The following is a 19,051-nucleotide window of genomic DNA, read 5'->3' as shown; positions in this document are numbered from 1 at the left end:
GGTCGAGGTTATGCACGATATATATGGATAGAAATACATAAAACCAATTAGATTATCTGAGATGTACATCATAGGAACAGAGACCACTAGTTCATATTTCACAGCTACAGATGTTGAAAGGTTCTGTTTCTCTTCTTTTTATTTTATTCTATTTCATAATATCTGCAATATGGATGACATTCAACTGGCCATGAGGTATGGGAGATGTGTATATGTATCCATGTATAATAAACTTTATATGTTATTTTATCCTCCTTTTCCTCCTGATATGTATGAGTAGGCACAGTTATTCTCTGTCTGGATCCAAAGAAAAAGACTAATTTAATGATATTGTAATATTGGGAATAGAGAAACCAGTATGTTTAAATGGTAAATAAAAAGCTGATGATGTGTCAGTGTTGGTCACTACTTGTTTACATCAGTAAACGCAGGATTAAAGTCAATAAATAGACGTTTTAAAGGACCAGAAAAAGATTAGTGTAAGTATCAATTAATCCTTTAATTGATTAAACGTTTGTCTGAGCCCCACAGTGTCTCATCCCACCCACAAAAACGCAAAAAGCTTTTGAGAAAGTTGAGATTTTTTTCACCTTTTTGCTTGAAAAATGTCAAATAAATCGATAATCAGAAGAGTTTCAGATGAGCTTTCTGTCAGTCGACCGATGACCAGTCGACTGATGGTTGCAGCTCGAGACGCTGAGCTTCACTCTCACCAGTCAGACCACTGAAACGCTGCCAGTCAGTCAGTCAGTCAGTCAGTCAGTCAGTCAGTCAGTCAGTCAGTCAGTCAGTCAGTCAGTCCTGGGAAGTTCAAACACATCGGACCACATTCCTGCTGCTTGGTGTCCGTTAACCCCGCAGCGGCGTCTCCGTTGACTCTGGTCCTGTTAAGCTGGCAGCGAGGCGAGGTGACGAGAACACGCCGCCGCCGCCGCCGCCAAAAACACAACCGACACCGACCAGCTGGCTGACCCCAGAGCCCCCAGTATTCCCACAGCTCCCAGGTAACATTAACTGGTTCTCCTGGTTTTGTTCCACTCACAAAAACACGTCTTTAACCTCGTTGTTCACGCACACACACACACACACACACACGCACACACACGCACACACACACACACACACACACACGCACACACACGCACACACACGCACACACACGCACACACACACACACACACGGGCTGCAACTACCATTTATTTACATCATCATCATCTGTCCTTCTTCTTCTCTATTAATTGATCAGTTGTTTGTTCTTTAAAATGTCAGAAAATGGTAAAAAAAAAAAAAAAAATGGTTTCCTGAAGCCGAAGACGACGTCCTCAAATGTCAAAGAAAAAAATATCACATTTAAGAAGCTGGAAACAGAGAATTATAGTATTTATTCTTTAAAAAAAATTAACAAAATCCTGAAGATTATCCAAGTTTGACCCTGAGAAACATAAACATGTCTGCGGTTCTCAAATGTCTCAGATAAAAACATGTAAAGACGACGTCATCGTGTCTGTTTGACACTACTGCGGTTCGATACAGACGCACAGTGAACGACCTGCTGACCTCTGACCTCATCCGTCAGTTGAGCCGCATGCGCCGCTGTTTTCTCATCGTCTCTCCGGAGTTTACTCTTCTCTTCGTCTGCCAGATGTTGCAGCTGTGAGCGCCGGGTGTGTGCTCCGTCACGCCGACACACCGACAGACTTTACGAGCTCGCGCCCCGCCGCGACGCCTCACTCGCACGGGACAAAACAAACACGAGGACGGTGGCGGCTGCTGCTGCTGCTGCTGCTGCTGCTGCAGCGGTCGTGATGCGGGGTCAGAAAGGTCGGCGTGCGTCGTCACTAACGCGTGATATTTGACCTTCGCTAATGAATGAAATCAGTGGTTGACGTTGTCCCGGACGCTCGGGTCCCCTTAGTTCATATTTATGAGTCAAAGGAAAGACGCGCGTAGAGAAAAAATAAAACATTTCTGAACTCTGAATTGTGGCTGACATCGATATCGATATCTGAGAGTTCAACAGAGATCTTACTGATCAGTGTTTCCCCTGACAACCAGGCCAAAAAAAATCTAATATCCCTTCATTCAGAAATCAATAACCAATAGCGTTTGGGAGCATCTCTGTGCGACACTGTTTCCGAAACGTGAGTCAACCCCCTGAGTGTCGTTGCCATGGAAACTCTTGATGTGATGCCGCTGCCATCAGAGTGTCCCTTTACTATTACTGCAGAGTGAGAGCGTGTGAGATGCAGGTTAGCTAACGTGAGCACGGCGCCTTAACGCAGGTGACGGACAAATACATCAACGTTTTCCGGGGAAGAAGTGAGAGGGGCAACTTATCAAGTCATCGTCTCCATGTGACCACTTTGTTTTAAGTCTTGAATATAACGAGCATATATATATCGACCTGTTGCCGTCCAGCGTGCCTCGTTTCGTTAGAGTAATTTCATTAATGTGCAATATTATGTCACTAAAATATTACAACAGCTCACATCTCCTCCTCTGCTTTGACTAATAACGTGGATCTGATTCACTTTTCCACAAAAAAAGGTTCAATTATTTTGCTAGAAATCCTTCAAACATCGTCTCCTCCTTCATGTAAAAATCCAGAATATCTGTGATGATGTGAAATATTGTTGATTTCTAAAAAGTTTTCCTGCTGGACACCAGACCAGTCTCTCTCTCTCTGTTTGTGTTTGTGTTTGTGCTGTGAAGGCTTCAAGTTTACACATCACACTTGTGTGAGATGAATACTGGACCACGATTGGCTGCAAAACTAGCTGTGATGTCATAAATGTTGCAGGTGCGTCCAGGTGAACTCAGCTCATACATCATTCAGCACAGAAAAGTCAAAACATCCTGTAACGTCTGTGACAGTTTCTCTGAACCGGAGCTCATTATTTTCTAGACCGGAGGGCTGCAGGACGGAGCCTGCCGACTTCTCCACGATGTGTGTTCAGTGGTTTTCGGGGGGGGGGGGGGGGGGGGGTCGTACCTATGAGAGCCTGGAAGAGGTTGCTCTGGAAGATGTCGATGACCCTCTGGATGGAGTGTCGGAGCTGCCGGTCCTCAGCGTGGTTCAGTTTGGTCCGGTACTCCTCCAGGAGCAACAGGGCTCTCTGTGCATCTGGACGACAGGAAGAAGAAGAAGAAGAAGAAGAAGAAGAGGTGAGTTGAGGATACAGCAGAGCAGAGCAGAGCAGTGGCTGCTGCTGGTTCATTTTAAGCCTCAGTGACTAGTGAAAACTGATCTGAGACGTGATGGCAGCAGAGTGCGGCTTCAGCTCAGCGCACAGACGAGAGCCTGCAGCCGCGCAGAGTCGTCGCGCTGCATGAACAGCTGCTTTTCTGCAGCAATAATCCTTCAGTGCTGAAACACTGAGCTGCACTGTGTGTGTGTGTGTGTGTGTGTGTGTGTGTGTGCAGATATCAGAGAGTTGAGATAAACACAAAAATATAAAGAAAGTGAAGTCTGTGAGAAGGTTTCAGGCTTTTCTACAAACAGGAAGAGTGAAGCATCATCTCAGTATGACCAAAACAAAAAATACAGGAAGTCCGATCAGAGATAAAACGCTCATGATGAAAATAACACAAACATAAGACAGTTTTAAACTGCCCTTTAAACTCCTGATATTTGTAGGCTGTCTGACTTTTGCAGCCCTGTGAGAGAAGTTAACTCTGCATCAAACTATTATTATTATTATAAATGTTTGTTTGGCCTGTAAGCGTCACAGAAAAGTGAAAATAGTTCATCAAAGTCCAACATGATGTCTTGTTCTGTCCAAAACACAAAGATATTCAGTTTATAATGAATCTGAGACTTTTTCAGAAGCAGAAATGACTTAAAAGGACTGATCAATTATCAAAATATTGATTGATTCATTGACCAATCAGCTCAGAGTATCTGTGTGTGTCTGCTTCGGGTTTATAGATCATCAAAACCTCAGCTGACTAACTGTGTTCGTATCATAAATGTGGAATAATTTACTTTAATAAGTTGAATTCAAGACATTGAGACAATCAGCAGAAACCTGTGAGTTCGTCTTAACGAGTCATCGACGTCGTTAATTGTTTATTCGGTGCTTTTAAGTCTCTCAGATCTTTATATTGATAATCTTATGATGCATAAAAAACAGCCTCAATCATTAAACGCTCATTTTATCTGAAGGCTGATGTTTTATTTCATAAAAGGAGACGCTGCTGCAATAGTCAGATATTACTGTTATATTATTATATAAACAGATTACTGAACGGTGCTGAAAGACCATTAATCAATCAGTAAACTGATATATTTTAAACTTTATATCATCATAAACTGAATATCAGAGTTTCAGACTTTCGGTCGTCACCTTGAACTCTGGATGAGAACCTAAACAATCAATCCTTTAAATTGAGTTAAAGACAGATTAATCAATAAAAGTATCTTCCACAGTTTTAAGAAGAAGGTTGTTTAGGTTGTTTATTTTTTTGGGATGTTTGATTTAAACATCTTTAGCGACCACAGAGGAAATAAACTGTGGACTCATCAGTGCAGGACAGCAAATTAACAGATAAGTGAAGTGACGTTATGTATTTAAACACACTGAAGTATTTGAACAGTTGAGTCTGATTTCTGTTTGCTGTGGTTGAACAGAAGCAGGAAGAAGACTCGTCAGTTCTGACTCTGGGAAGCTGTGACGGATATTTTTCATTATTTGTGTTTCATTTTACAGACGAAGTGATTAAATAACTGTTTACAGAGCAGAAGGCTGCTACTGAGTCACTATTTAGTCACCACTGACACTAACGATGACGCGATATACGATGTTATCGCGGATCAGGATTAAAAACACAGACGATAAATTGATCGTAGTGAATTTCCATTAATTGGGATAATGGTGAACATTCTCACGAGTGACTAGAAGAAGATCCTGATTTATTTTACTACAACAGGTCCAAAGTAGAACAGTCTGACTTTATGCTAGTTGGACTTTATTTATGTTAAAAGGATAAATTCCTGTGTTTCTTCAGCCTAAAGGTTATTTATATATATGTTATGTAACATTTGACATCACGGTCGAGAAGTGAAAAATAAAACCTGATGTAAAAAAATACAGAAATGATCATGTAAGAAAGAGGCAGACTCACACAATGTTGTTATTTATTTATTTATTTATCTGTTATTTATGCAGGTGGATCTTATCATTTATGATTATGTTAATTAAGATTGTTTTTCACTATAAAAGGACGTCTGTCCTTCCTGTGATGCAATAAAAATATGTTTCTTAACTAAATGTAAAGTTTTTGGTGCCATTTTCAGATTTTTAAGCACGTTTTGATGATTTTCGGGATAATATCGTGGCCACAATTCATGAATCTGTTTTTTAAATGAAAGTGAAAGTGTAGAGGTTTATTTAATGGCACTAGTATATAACAATATCCTTTCTATTGTTTTTACAGTTAACCTACTTTAGGAAAGCTGTGGTGACTGTTGAAGAGCTTGTGAATATTTTATTAAAAGTCTTCTTCTGGTTTTTCCTTCTTCTTCTTCTTCTCTGTGCAGAATAATGTTGTTTTCACATTCGTCTGCTGGAAAGTGGAAAGTTTCTCTGAGCTCATTGTAAATCTGTGTTTAAAAAGGCGTGAACCTACCGGCAGGATTTGTGACATCACAACCAGTTTGGAAGCCAAATCGTGGTTCAATGTTCAACTTACACAAGTGTGATGAGCACTAACACTGAGAATAGACTTTACAGAGAAGAGAGGAGACATCTTGTGTCCAGCAGGAAAACTTTAGAAATGAACATTTGCATATTTATAGATTCTGGCATTTTTAATGAAGGTAGAAGGAGTAGATGTCATTTTAAAGGAACTGAAGGAATGAGATAATTATACTTTTTTTTTTTGCAAATTATGCAAATTATTATTCAATGTGGAGTATTTTCAATACATCTTAAACATGTGTGGACTGGAGAGGATATTTTAAGTAGTCTTTAGCTGCAGATTTAAAGGACACGTACAGAGTAGAAGTGACACAAGTATAATTAGGCTGCTGTTAACTCACTATTTAGCACAACTGACACAATTTATTCATCTATTTTTATATAAAAGTAATAAAAGTGTTTTAATGGCACTAATATATATCAATAATGTTTCTACATCTTTACAGTTAATCTGCTTTAGGGAAGCTGCGGTGGCTGTTGACGAGCTGGTAAATATTTTATTAATATTAGAGTTTATTTTTAGTTGTCTCCAGACAAGGTGCCCCATATACAACTTGGGTTAGCAGCAGCGGCTAACCGGCTAGCCCCCACTTTAACTCACTTTACCTGCCTGGCACGGCACGGCACGGCTCAGTGAGGCCGAAATACGCCGCGATGGTTGTCTCCCGGTCGAGTTATATCCGTGTTAGTGTACGTCCGTGTTTGTTTAAGTGTTTTATTTCTTTGTACGAGGGCTGCAGTTTGAGTTTCTCCCAGCAGGCAGCGGCTAGCCGTTGCTAGCGTGCTAGTTGTAATATGTGAGGTGAAAGCGGCTTACCTTTCTTTCTGACGGGCATGGTGGGGTCTGGTTGGGGCTACTTCTGTGTCAGCCACATACACTCCTCACACAGGACGGGGTTTTTTTTATTGATTATATTGATTATTCCGCCAGTTAAACCCCCGCTGTCACCGCTCCAAGTGAAGAAAATCCCTCCACGACGACACCAAGTTCCCCAAACGAGCCAAACAAACCTCCAAACTAACTGTCAGGAGGGAAAACTGACAACAAATAAGGAAATTATAACCACCAAATCTCCGTCTGGAAGAGGGTAATAAAAACAGGCAGAGGTGCCGGTTTGAACTAATAATACAGAAAGCGAGCAGGAGTCGAGAAAAGAAGCTCCGTGTGTCACCGACTCTCCGCGCTGGAGTTCCCCGCCAGAGAGGCTCCCTGCCCCGGCGTGCAACGCGCAGGCTGACCCGCAGTGGCGACACTAAAGTGGAAATCTAACTCCGCGTAAAAATCCCTCCGTGCAGGCGGTGCATGCATGCATGAGCTGCCCGCTGCTGCTGCTGCTGCTGCTGCTGCAGTGGTGGAGGGAAATGGTCAGCTCCGGAGCTTTGATGGTTATCCCCAAAAATTAAAAAAAAAAAAAAAAACAACTTCAAAGTCCAGCCGTGCCAAACCCTGCCTGACTTATCCCGCACTGGTCCGCACGCTTGTGTATTATATTCCCAGCACAGCCTGCCGTTGTGCATTCGTGTCAAACTTCTCTCTGTGTAAATCCCTCCTCTCTTTTTCTTTTTTTCTCTCTCTCTCTCTCTCTCTCTTCTCCTCCTCCCTCCTTCTCTTTTTCTTTTCTTCTTCCTCCTCCTCTTCCTCTTCCTCCTCCTCCTCCTGCACCTCCCCAGGTCAACAAATTCCAAACTTTCCTTTAAAATGGCGTCTCACCGATCTGGAAAAAGTGTACCATGTGATTTACCAAAGCCTACCCCCTCCAACCTGCACGCCCAATCATGCAGCTCACCTACAAGGCCAAGGAAGGAGGGAGAGGAGGGCGGAGAAAGAAAAGGAGAGAACTTTTGGATTAAAACAGGAGAGGAAGGTGAAAGACTGAGAATAAAGGACAAGAAAGCAGGAGAGGAAGAGGGATTTAAAAATATGAGACATTAAAACTTGATGTAAGTAAATAAGGAAGGTAGAAAAATATCAGAATGAAAATATGAGATTTAAAAGCCACTGATGGAAAGTAACTAAGTACATTTACTTGTACTTTACTTGAGTATTTCCATGTGATGCTACTTTCTACATTTCAGAGGGAAATATTGTACTTTCTACTCCACTACATTTATTTGACAGCTTTAGTTACTTTTCAGATGAAGATTTGACACAATGGATAATATAACAAGCTTTTAAAATACAACACATTGTTAAAGATGAAACCAGTGGTTTCCAACCTTTTTGTCTTTTGACGTCTTACAAAAAGCAGTGTGTAGTCGGGGTCACATTTCACATGTCTATGAGTTGTTAACAGCTCCACCAAATAGTGATTTTTCCCTCTAAACTTCTCACATGCTTTCATTTCAATAAATGTTCAAATGATCCAATATTTCAGCAAAAATCAAAGATTAGAGAAAAAGTCCAAAAACTGAAAACAGATTTGTGTATCAGAACTTTGTTTTTTCTTCTTTCCTCTCCCATTAATCATCTCACCACCCCTCAGATTTATCTGCTGACCCTTTGGAGGGGCCCGACCCCTAGGTTGGGAACCACTGGACTAAACTAGCTAACTGTATATAAAGCAGTGTAAACTAGCTCCACCTCCAGCAGCTACAACAGTAACATGCTGCTCTAACACTGATGCTTCACTATTAATAATCTAATGATGTCATATATAATAATATATCAGTCAGAGGGACCAAACCACTACTTTTACTGCAATACTTTAACTACATCAAGCTCATAATACTTATGTACTTTTACTGCAATACTTTAACTACATCAAGCTCATAATACTTATGTACTTTTACTGCAATACTTTAACTACATCAAGCTCATAATACTTATGTACTTTTACTGCAATACTTTAACTACATCAAGCTCATAATACTTATGTACTTTTACTGTAGTAGGATTTTTCATGCAGGACTTTTACTTGTAACAAAGTACTTTTACATTGATGTATTGATACTTTCATGTAATGATCTGAGTACTTGTGTGTCTGCAGGATGTAATTAACTGTTACTGTGACTTTATGTTTTCTTGTAGGATCACAGCAGTTCTTTTTATGATTATAAGTCACCATGTGTGTCATAATCAATTTATTACTTATCATTAATTTTATCTACTGCATTATTGTTATTACAAATTATTATAAATTCAAAGGAATTGTTTGCACTTGTCTTTGCACTGTTTTGTTTTTTCTTGACACCTTATGTCATCTGCCCTGTTTTCACTCCTTCAGTATTAAATGTAACACTGTTGGCCGCAGAGGGACAAAATATGATTCCTACTGTTTAGACTACTACATCTAACATCATAAAGCAAGTCGGTTTATTTCCCAAAATATGGAACTAAACCTTTAGGTTCCTTAGAAGAGATGCCGACAGGAAGGTCAGAGGTCAGGCAATAAACCACCCTGAAATACAAATCCAGTGTTAGATCTGTATGAAGGAGAACATCCTCCTCCTCTTCCTCCCTTGTGTGAAGCATCCCCTCTGTCTCTCTTTGTCTCTCATGTCGTCTCTCTCATGTGCCGATGCAAACCACTCGAAGCTCTGGCCCAGATTAAAGAGAGCAGTTCCGGTGAAAGGAGGAGGCCTTTATTTTTAGATGGTCATGTTTAATGAATGACTTTGCCTTGAGTCTCGGGCTCGTCGTATTAAAGTACAGAAGGGAAGGTCTGCTCTGCTCTCACGCAATCAGCCACCTCAAGAGAATGAAAGAGTCGAGTCGAATCGAGCTGAAACGCAGCCGGACACAGTGAGTTCACAGGTAAAAAGGTGCTGTAACATACCGCTTATCAAAATGTACTAATGAGAGAAATTCATATTCTTATGCTTAATTCACAGCATGTTGCCAGAATGGGAAGAACGGGAAAACCTCCTGTTTTTCAGATTTGGGAACATTATTTACACATTATTCCAAGATGGTTACCCTGTCCTTTTTATATTTAGAATTTAAAACAAGAAGCAGATGTGAACCATTTTTCCCACTTGGCTGCTCATGAAGTACATCAACACATCATTACTGTAAACCGAAGGGAAATCTGGAGAATCACTTCACGCTACCAAACAGATGGAAGGTGTAGTTCATCCAGAGAAAACAGAGTAAAGCTTTCTAAATTTCTGATGAAACAAAGCTAAAACAAAGGTAAGTACAGGGATGGAGTCAGGACGTGGTTAGCCAAGCTGAGCATAAAGACTGGAAGCAGGAGGAAACTGCTAGCCTTCATGATATATACAGTAAATCTTTGTCTTGCACTGTTTTTGTACTTTTTTTATCTTGTATTTTGCACTTTTTATCCATAATCCATAAACAAACAGACATTTTAAAAAACAAAGACATTCCCATCAGCCTCAGCTGTACTTAGTGTTTTGTAGTGTTAATTAGCAAATGTTAGAATGCTAACACACTTCAATGGTACACATGATGAACATGCTATAGTTCCACCATGTGACTCCCTCTAAAACCTCAAACTGTGGTTTTTACATTTCAGTTTCTATTAAACAAACAAGTGAGCATTAGTTGGTTGATGTATTTTTTTTTAATTCTGGACAGAGCCAGGCTTTCCCCCTGCTTCCAGTCTTTAAGCTAGGCTAACTACGTTAGCTCCGTACTGAACACACAGACACAAGACTGAATTAGTTGTAGCTGTTTACTCTTTCTGAATGTAATAAATAAGAATTTTTAAGGGAGCATTTTACAGTGTTATGAGGCTTTGAGAAGTTGGTTTTATCACTGTGTCCTTTGAAACTCTTCTTTTTAACATGGTGACCACAATTTCAGTTCCAGTTTTCAGATCCTTTACTGCAGTAAAAGTACCAATGCAGCGATGTAAAAATACTCCACTACAAGTAAAAGTCCTGCCTAAAAAATCCTACTACAGTACAAGTACATAAGTATTATGAGCTTGATGTAGTTAAAGTATTGCAGTAAAAGTACATAAGTATTATGAGCTTGATGTAGTTAAAGTATTGCAGTAAAAGTACATAAGTATTATGAGCTTGATGTAGTTAAAGTATTGCAGTAAAAGTACATAAGTATTATGAGCTTGATGTAGTTAAAGTATTGCAGTAAAAGTACATAAGTATTATGAGCTTGATGTAGTTAAAGTATTGCAGTAAAAGTAGTGGTTTGGTCCCTCTGACTGATATATTATTATATATGACATCATTAGATTATTAATAGTGAAGCATCAGTGTTAGAGCAGCATGTTACTGTTGTAGCTGCTGGAGGTGGAGCTAGTTTACACTACTTTATATACAGTTAGCTAGTTTAGTCCAGTGGTTCCCAACCTAGGGGTCGGGCCCCTCCAAAGGGTCAGCAGATAAATGTGAGGGGTCGTGAGATGATTAATGGGAGAGGAAAGAAGAAAAAACAAAGTTCTGATACACAAATCTGTTTTCAGTTTTTGGAAAAAAGAGGGACTTTGGAACTAAAAAGACTGTAACGTTGAAAGATATCTACTTGATTTGACTCATTTGGACGCTGAAGCTTCATATTAGCTTCAGATAAACTTTTAAATACATTTTTGCACAGAAGGAGGACTGTGGATTTTGTCCTCCATCACTCCCATTGTAAGGTCATTATGAAGGGATCTTCTAATGGTCAGTATGAACAGGAGGAATGATTACAGCAAGGAAAACAGCTTTAATGTTCATTTGGGCTCCTGACTGTTGGTTTAAGACACCTGAAAACTTCAGGTGTGAAAAGTAGAACTAACAGCAAACAATAAAACGTTATAAAGACAACAAAATAAAACAACCTCAAGACAGTTAGCAAACCATACGGAGAAACAAGAAATAGCATTAATGCAATAATACAGCAACAAAACCAACTATTTGGTACATGTAGTCACACACAGCAACAAAACACAATTTAACACACAATTTAATACTGGTTATAATCATATTTTGACACATATGGTCATGAAGAGCAGCAACAATTAAGCAAGTAAAAATTCAAAGATTTATTCATACAGCACATTAAGTGCTTCATATTAAAGGGCCAGTGTGAATAAGTGTAAAGAAGAAACATACGGTGGCCGTGAAACTCACGAAAAACGTGAAAGGTCCTCTTTAGAGCCAGTGTTTGGTTTGTCCGTTCTGGGCTACTGTAGAAACATGGTTGGCTCCCTGAAAGAGGTCCCGCTCCCTCTGTAGATATAAAGAGTTCATTCTAAGCTAACGGAAAACACAACAAATCTTATTTTCAGGTGATTATACACTAATTAAAACATATTTATGAATATAATATTCCATTTCTGCCAAATCTGTTCCGCTAGATGCCACTAAATTCTACACACTGCACCTTTAAAAGCATCAAACAAACACAATAGTAACAAGATTTATGTTTATATAAATAAACAATAAAATAGCTAAGAAACAGAAATAATACCAACAAAAACAAGACAGAAAAACATCCATTTAAAAAAAAAGTGAGGGACTGTAAGTTCCAAAGATAAAACACAACAATCATAGTATTCATCTTGCTAAAATGGTAAAAGGAGTTTAATTTAGTCTATTTTTTCATTTTTCTTCTATTTTGTATTTTATTTTATCTTGTATTTCCTGCAGTAAGAACAAGTTTTCATGTTCTCAGTAAATATGATGTTGTGTGATGGACGTAAGATCCAGACTGGGCACATTACTGCTTATGACGAGTGTCTGAGCTGCATGCTGTGTGTGTGTGTGTGTGTGTGTGTGTGTGTGTGTGTTGCAACATGTGTTACAGGCTCAGGCTGCCAAAGTCCAGATTTATGCCAAGATTAATTATGAGCATGTTGTCCAGATCGGGATGAAAACTAACATGACATCTGCAGTAATCACATTACAGTGTCAGACGGCAGCGTTGAGGCTCAGTTCACACACTGCAGCAGGTTATGATGCAGATGGACGGATAAATCCTGCTCGCCGCATGTTTGACACGCAGCGTCTGAGGGCTCAGGGCTCAGTCTGTGACGGTAACGATCAGGGGCTCAAAATCAACACCTGAGAAAACTGCCAACTGTGGATGGGAAATTAAAGGAAATGTTGGGAAACATGTTTTAACACCACCAGGCTGTCCATTTTCAATACCAGTTTAATCTTTGTGCATCCAGCAAAGACATAAGGCAGGACGTGTTTAGCCTAGCTTAGCACAAAGACTGGAAGCAGGTGGAAACTGCTAGCCTGGACACCTTCTGATGCTTTACCCAAGAACGACCTATAGTTAGTGAGCGTGACAGATCATCTAGCGGTCGTAGTAACTGTGAGGTGGAGCAGTGGTGCACTTCAGATGACGTACATATATGTGGACAGATTTCCTCATTCAGAGGAGGAGGTGTGATGTATTTTCATTGAGAGTCATGGTGTGCTAACAGACAATGCATTGTCAACAGACACCCTGCATTAAACTATGCAGGGTGATTCATAAACACTGTAAGTAATAGTGTGTTAAAGTCTTATTGATGATGTATCTGTAATCTCATAGATCACATTTAATCATGATATAAGTATAGAAGTACGGTAAAAGAATCATAATCATACACTAGATAAATTTGAGTGTGTTTGTATTACATGTCACTTTGCTTGGGTCTGCATTAAAGTCTTCACCTTTTTTAAAAATACACTCTGGAGAAGATCAAGAAATAAGGGTGTAAAGTGGCAAGAATAACTTATAAAAAATAAAGGCCAGGAAACAACTTGGCAATAATGGTGTAAAATGATCCCTAATAATTATATAAAAAAAATGGACATAACTAGATAGAACTGAATATGCCAGTACATATCCAGTTCAGCTCAAAACCTATCTTGAAGAGTTTTGACCAACAATGAGTGACGAAGATAAAATATAATGGTGTAATTAGCCAAAGGTAAAGAGAATGGACAATAGTTGTGACCTATGCAGACCCAAGGATATAAAAACCTACGCTCTGAAGACCAGAACCTTCAGAGCGACCTGGTACATCTTGTATGCACTGATTGCTCCCCTTTTTTGCCGGCATTAAAGAACACTTTGCTGCTTGGACCTCTGACTCCTGATTTTTTATCGTCAAAGAGCAGTTTTTGGATCCGGTGTCTTTCCAACTGTCATCCATCGATGTGTCACAATAGAGGATGGATGGAGGTTTTAACCCAACAGTGGAACTTGCCCGCAAGTCGGGACAGTTTTTTAAACCTAACCAGACCTGAACAACCACAGCGTTGTCACATCATAAAACATCATTATTTTCTATTAGATCCTCCAGAATATCCTCTATACAAGATTGTACCATTTCATCTGCATTTGGGCAGTCAGCTTTCTGTGTGGAAGCCACAACTCAGTGGAGTGCCCTACCCGATGATGTGAAGAACTGTAGTTCAATCAATACATTCAAGGCCAAATTGAAAGGTCTGCTGGATTTCATCTATGGTCTACTCGTTAACGCAAGTGGTCTTGCTTTTGATTTGACAAGTTTGCATTGTTGATTTTTGGTTGTGTGTGTGATGTGCTATTGTGTGTAGCTTTGTATTTTGTATTTTGTATAATATGTTCTGTGTGTTTTTTGCTTTGTACTGTTTGTTGTTGTGCTGTTATATGTTTTAATTGTAAGGGACTGCAGATGAAAATTAGCTTGAAGCTAAATCTGGTGCAGTACATCAAATGTCAACATTTATGTTTCATACTACTGTACATGGTCCCATTAGATACAATACAATACAACAGTTTTGGAAAGCAGACAAACTATGTTGCCCTGCTGATTATTGTTAATAGCAGCGCACTTCAGTCAACTACCAGCATGTAACTCTGCAGCATCTCAAAATAATAACCTATCTGCTGTAAAAGACAGTAACTTTGACAGATATTGACTTGATTTGACTAATATGGACGACAGAATCATATTAAAGGATAATTCTGGTGATTTTCTATATTCTTCTTCTTGTCAACAAATCTCATGTTTGAATCCAAACCAACAATGAACTGATCTACTAACAAGTATTGTGTGTGTATCAAAGCTGATATATCTGATTAAAACATGTCAGTGAGTCACACTGCTGCACTGGGTCACATGTTCCTTCATCATGAAGAGTTTGGTCACGTTAGTTTGTTTAGAAACGGCTCCAAAGACTAATAACAGCATCATGTTTTCAGTCTCCGGAGAGTAGTTCTGTGTAAGGCAGATGCTACTGAGCATGTGCAGGAACACGGTTCTGTTTACAGCTTCACTAGCTTGTTGTGCTACATATCACAACTTCTGGACTTTTTAATGAAGCTCTTTGGGAAATTTATACTGTAGTACAAAGTTAGGAGGTTGTGATATGTAGCACGACAAGCTAGTGAAGCTATAAACATTCTTTAACACAAATCTCTCTTGGAATCATGATCTCAATAAGACAACATGTTGAAAAAGGACATATCTTGCTGTTTGTGGTTTTCTGTAATTTATATTTGCTCTGAACTCTTCGTTTGCAAAGTCACCTCTACGTCCTCCTTGTGATGACTCCAGATCGTCTGCCTTACACAGAACTACTCTCTGGAGACTGAAAACATGAATTATGATGTTATTAGTCTTTGGAGCCGTTTCTAAACATGATGAAGGAACATGTCACCCAGTGCAGCGGTGTGGCTCACTGATGTGTTTTTAATAAGATATATCAGCTTTGATACACACACAATACTGGTTAGTAGATCAGTTCATTGTTGGTTTGGATCCAAACATGAAGAAAAATATAGAAAATGTCCAGAATGATCCTTTCATCTCAAATACAAGAAGTAGTTTAAATACAAGAAGAAAAAAATGACAAGGACATGGCAAGAAAAACATGTGTCAGTGTTCATTAGACTTTGACTTTTACTGACGCCTTCACAACTCTCAACAGACACCTCCCAGCCAATCAGAGCCGAGTAATGTCTGTGGTTGTAGTAGTATGGTCAATCAAACAAGTTGTATAACACACACACACACACACACACACACATACTGAGGACAGTCTGTGCATTGTGTCTGAACCACAATGGTACAACAGTGTGTCTTGACATAAACTCTTCCACATTGTGTAAGTGTGTGTGTGTGTGTGTGTGTGTTGGTTGTCCTCTGTCTTGTACTCGAGTTACGGAGGACCCTGTTGGGACGGAGTGTGTGTTGTTAAACAAGCGCTCCCTCTGTCAGCTGACCCGCCGTCACTCCAGTGAATCAGCATGTTGGAGCTTCAAACAACGGAGCTTTTGTCACCGCTGACGGTCAGAATCCCACCGTTGTTCCTCTCCTTCCCGGGTCTGGCCTGCAAGATCAGCAGCGAGCGGAGACCGTTTATCCCATCGTCACCTGAATGCCACATAATCTGTGTCACATGCAGCGGAGATGTTTGAAACAATGAGGGTCAAATTAGCGACTGAGTGGTGAGGATTTGTTTGCTGATCGACATCAAACCGCTGTAGGATTAACACGCTAATGGTTATTCTGTCATCCTCCATTGATCTCTGTGTGTGGAGGGGTTGAGGTCTCCTGAGGGTCAGAGGTCACAACAGAAGGAACAACACAAAAGTCAACTGCTTCTCAGCGTACACAACACAATGACATAAATACTCTATATTACAGGTTTTTCAAAGTCCAAAAGCTGATGTTTTTAAAATCTTGTTAAAATAAAATAATATGTTGTGTGCACAAGTAATTATCTGGTGTCAGTAAGATCATTAACTTTGAATTAAACCTGCATTAATTTGCTTTTATCCACTAGTTTTCATCAGAAACAAGTAGTGACCAACACTGACACATCATCAGCTTTTAAGTTGATATGTTGAACTTGTTAGCAAACACTTGCTTATTTCCACATCCAGCAGTTACGGAGCAACATTATCATTCATGTGGAGTCATGTTTCTGTCCACCTGGTGAATGTAAGTCCAATATTCACTCTCTTTTAGCTCTGTTTTTGTTCTCCACCATCTCCTGAGGGAAATATCTGGCTCTTTAGCTGCTAAATGCTCCACTATGTTCACCAGCTAGTCTACAGCTAACTGTGTCTGTTTGCTGTTTGGTGCTGAGCAGGTAGTGTACAGTGGCTTTTTACAGCTTTTTCTCTGAAAACAGCTGCCTGCTGCGGCCCAAAACGACGCTATGAGAGCGCTGAGAGTGAACCAGAACAGTAAAGTTGCAGCCGGACAGATAAATAATGAGCTGAAACTCACTATAAAGCTCCGTAAAGCCGAGAGGAGCTGCAGAGTCACTGATAATTCTCTGTAGGTTCATCACTACGAGCCACGACCAACAAATTACACACTGACAGTGAATACAGTGCTGTTATAACAATGATTATATTTAAGAGAATAGTGAAGTAGAGGAATTATTTCAGGCATTCAAGGTTTTGGAGGTCCGGTTCATTTTCTTATAGTCTGTTAGGTCCACTGGTGTCAGATTGGGAGATTTTCCAGCCAGTTCAGTTAGTTTTTATTTGACTGGGTGGTAAAAATACATTTGGGAGGTTTGCAGTAATACTACCTGTTAACCAGCATTCCCAAGCTGCTGAACTGTGGTGCTAAAATCATTATTTTATGATGCAACAATGTCTGACAAAACAATGACAACAGCTGTGTTGTGTATTTGATTATATTGACATTATATTATATCAGACGCCAGATTAGAAAAGGCTCCTATGTGTCGTTCTGGAGTCACATGGTCAAACCACATATCTGCTGGTTTAATTTGGAGGACTGGTTGATACAGAAGTGAACAGTGAACGAGCTGAATGAAGCCAACAAGTGAAGGCAGCAATGTCAGTGCTCAAAGTGAATGTCATACATGTGGATACAAACATGAATCATTTGTAATTTCTCCAGTTTTACATTTATTGGTTGTTCTTTCACTTGTTGACTGTGTGATTTTTGAATGAGTCTGTGCAGATGTGGCTGCTGTGAGAACTGTGTCCTGTGTTTGATACATGCACTGATACTTAATGATGTGAATATTCACCTTTACAACTGTGAATGTTTGTATTTTTCAGTACTGATCTGCACCTGTATCAGAGTATAAGCTTTGTACAGTAGTACTGTGGATACTTTTATTTTATTGTGTATTTAACAGTGACATTTATTGTACCAGATGTAGCTAAAAGCTCATTTCCATCTGTAGTTGCTGGGCGGAGGCCACCAGTGATGCACAAGGTCCTGAAGTAAAAGATAAAAGTTGTTGGTTTTGTGGTGAATTAAAACATTAACACTTTGAAAAGCGACACAGTAAAACATCTGTATTAGAATAAAAAAACAACAACAGAAAAAACAAAACTGTTCCTCAACTAAAGAGTAAACCATCAATAATCTCAACATCATTAAAAACAAATAATTCATCAGTACAAGAAATTTCCCAGCAGACACGTAGTACTAATGCTGAACATCATAATCAGTGTATCTCAGCTCAGTGCAGATCTGAGTACTGATATTCAAGATCAAGAGTTCCCTCTAGTGGAGGCTCTAGTTAACCTTCAGCAGCACTACAGGTTGTTACAAACTGTTTAAAGTCCAACTGAAATCCCATTTAATCATCTCTCTCTGCAGTCAAAAACAATGTAAAACATATACAAAATATGCATTTTTTGAATGTATTGTTTATAGTTTTGAATTATTGAAATGAAGAAAAAAGGTCTTTGGAAAAATAAAAGAAATGCTCCTTTTTGTCTCAGTGTTGTGTTTGATTGACAGCAGCTGGGGGGCGTGTTGGTGTTGGTGTTACCTCAAGACAGTGATGCCTCACTAACACAACACGTGTACAGATGAACAAGGTTTATGGTTTTAAATTAGTTGCTTTTGTTCTTTTGTCATTTTCCTTTGTGCTCTTCACTATCCATCTTTACCAACAACTCTTACTGGTGAACAACAGAGACGAACCATCTAGTCTGTTCAAAGATGGCTGCACCCTTGTGCTGAAAAAGCAAAATACTTTTTAATTTTCTAGCAAATCTAAGTGAATTTCAGGTCTGATTGCAGAGTCCGTTCTTACCGAAGGTTAAAATCAAAGTTCTCTAGTGATCTCCTGACTGGAAGTAGCCGTTTCTGTAGTGAACCTGGACACGAGTGTGGGAGCAGGTATGTATAGTTGATCTATTTACTCCGATGTTGATCAACCAATAGGTGAAAAGTTGACCCCAAAGTTGACCCCCTTTGAAGACACTTTGAAGCAGAAATGCATAAAGAAAAATGAAAATAAAATATAGAAATAAAAAAGTTTAGGAAAATAAATAGGGGCAAAATACAAAGGGAAATAAATACAGAAATAAATACATGAGTAAATAAATATTTAAAAATGAATAATTCAATAAATAAAATTGAAAATTAAAAGGGAAAGTAAATAAATAGGGAAATTAATAAAAAGGTAAATAAATACAGAAGCAAATTAAAATATAAATATAAATTGATGT

At 39.2% G+C, this 19,051-nt stretch overlaps 1 protein-coding gene across 11 annotated transcripts in view; it reads right to left on the bottom strand.

Moving 5' to 3' along the window:
• The window catches only part of LOC122993957 (disks large homolog 1-like), a 132,316-nt gene extending 124,802 nt beyond the window's left edge, over positions 1-7,514 (bottom strand). For 5 of the 11 annotated variants that reach the window (XM_044368443.1, XM_044368440.1, XM_044368441.1 and 2 more), the window contains exons 1-2: positions 6,518-7,511; positions 2,994-3,125 (exon numbers count right to left, since the gene is read on the bottom strand). In XM_044368443.1, the coding sequence (XP_044224378.1) occupies positions 2,994-3,125; positions 6,518-6,536 (151 nt within the window). In that variant the 5' untranslated portion in view covers positions 6,537-7,511. Of the gene's footprint in view, positions 1-2,993; positions 3,126-6,517 lie in introns of all 11 variants that reach the window. The other 6 variants (XM_044368438.1, XM_044368439.1, XM_044368444.1 and 3 more) reach the window with 4 other exon arrangements.
• Positions 7,515-19,051: the final 11,537 nt, after the last annotated feature.

Source organism: Thunnus albacares, chromosome 12 (genome assembly GCF_914725855.1).
Source record: "Thunnus albacares chromosome 12, fThuAlb1.1, whole genome shotgun sequence".
In the NCBI taxonomy this organism is placed as follows: Eukaryota; Metazoa; Chordata; class Actinopteri; order Scombriformes; family Scombridae; genus Thunnus; species Thunnus albacares.
Note: the sequence above shows the minus strand (reverse complement) of the source record. Positions and strands in the feature narration are given on the sequence as shown.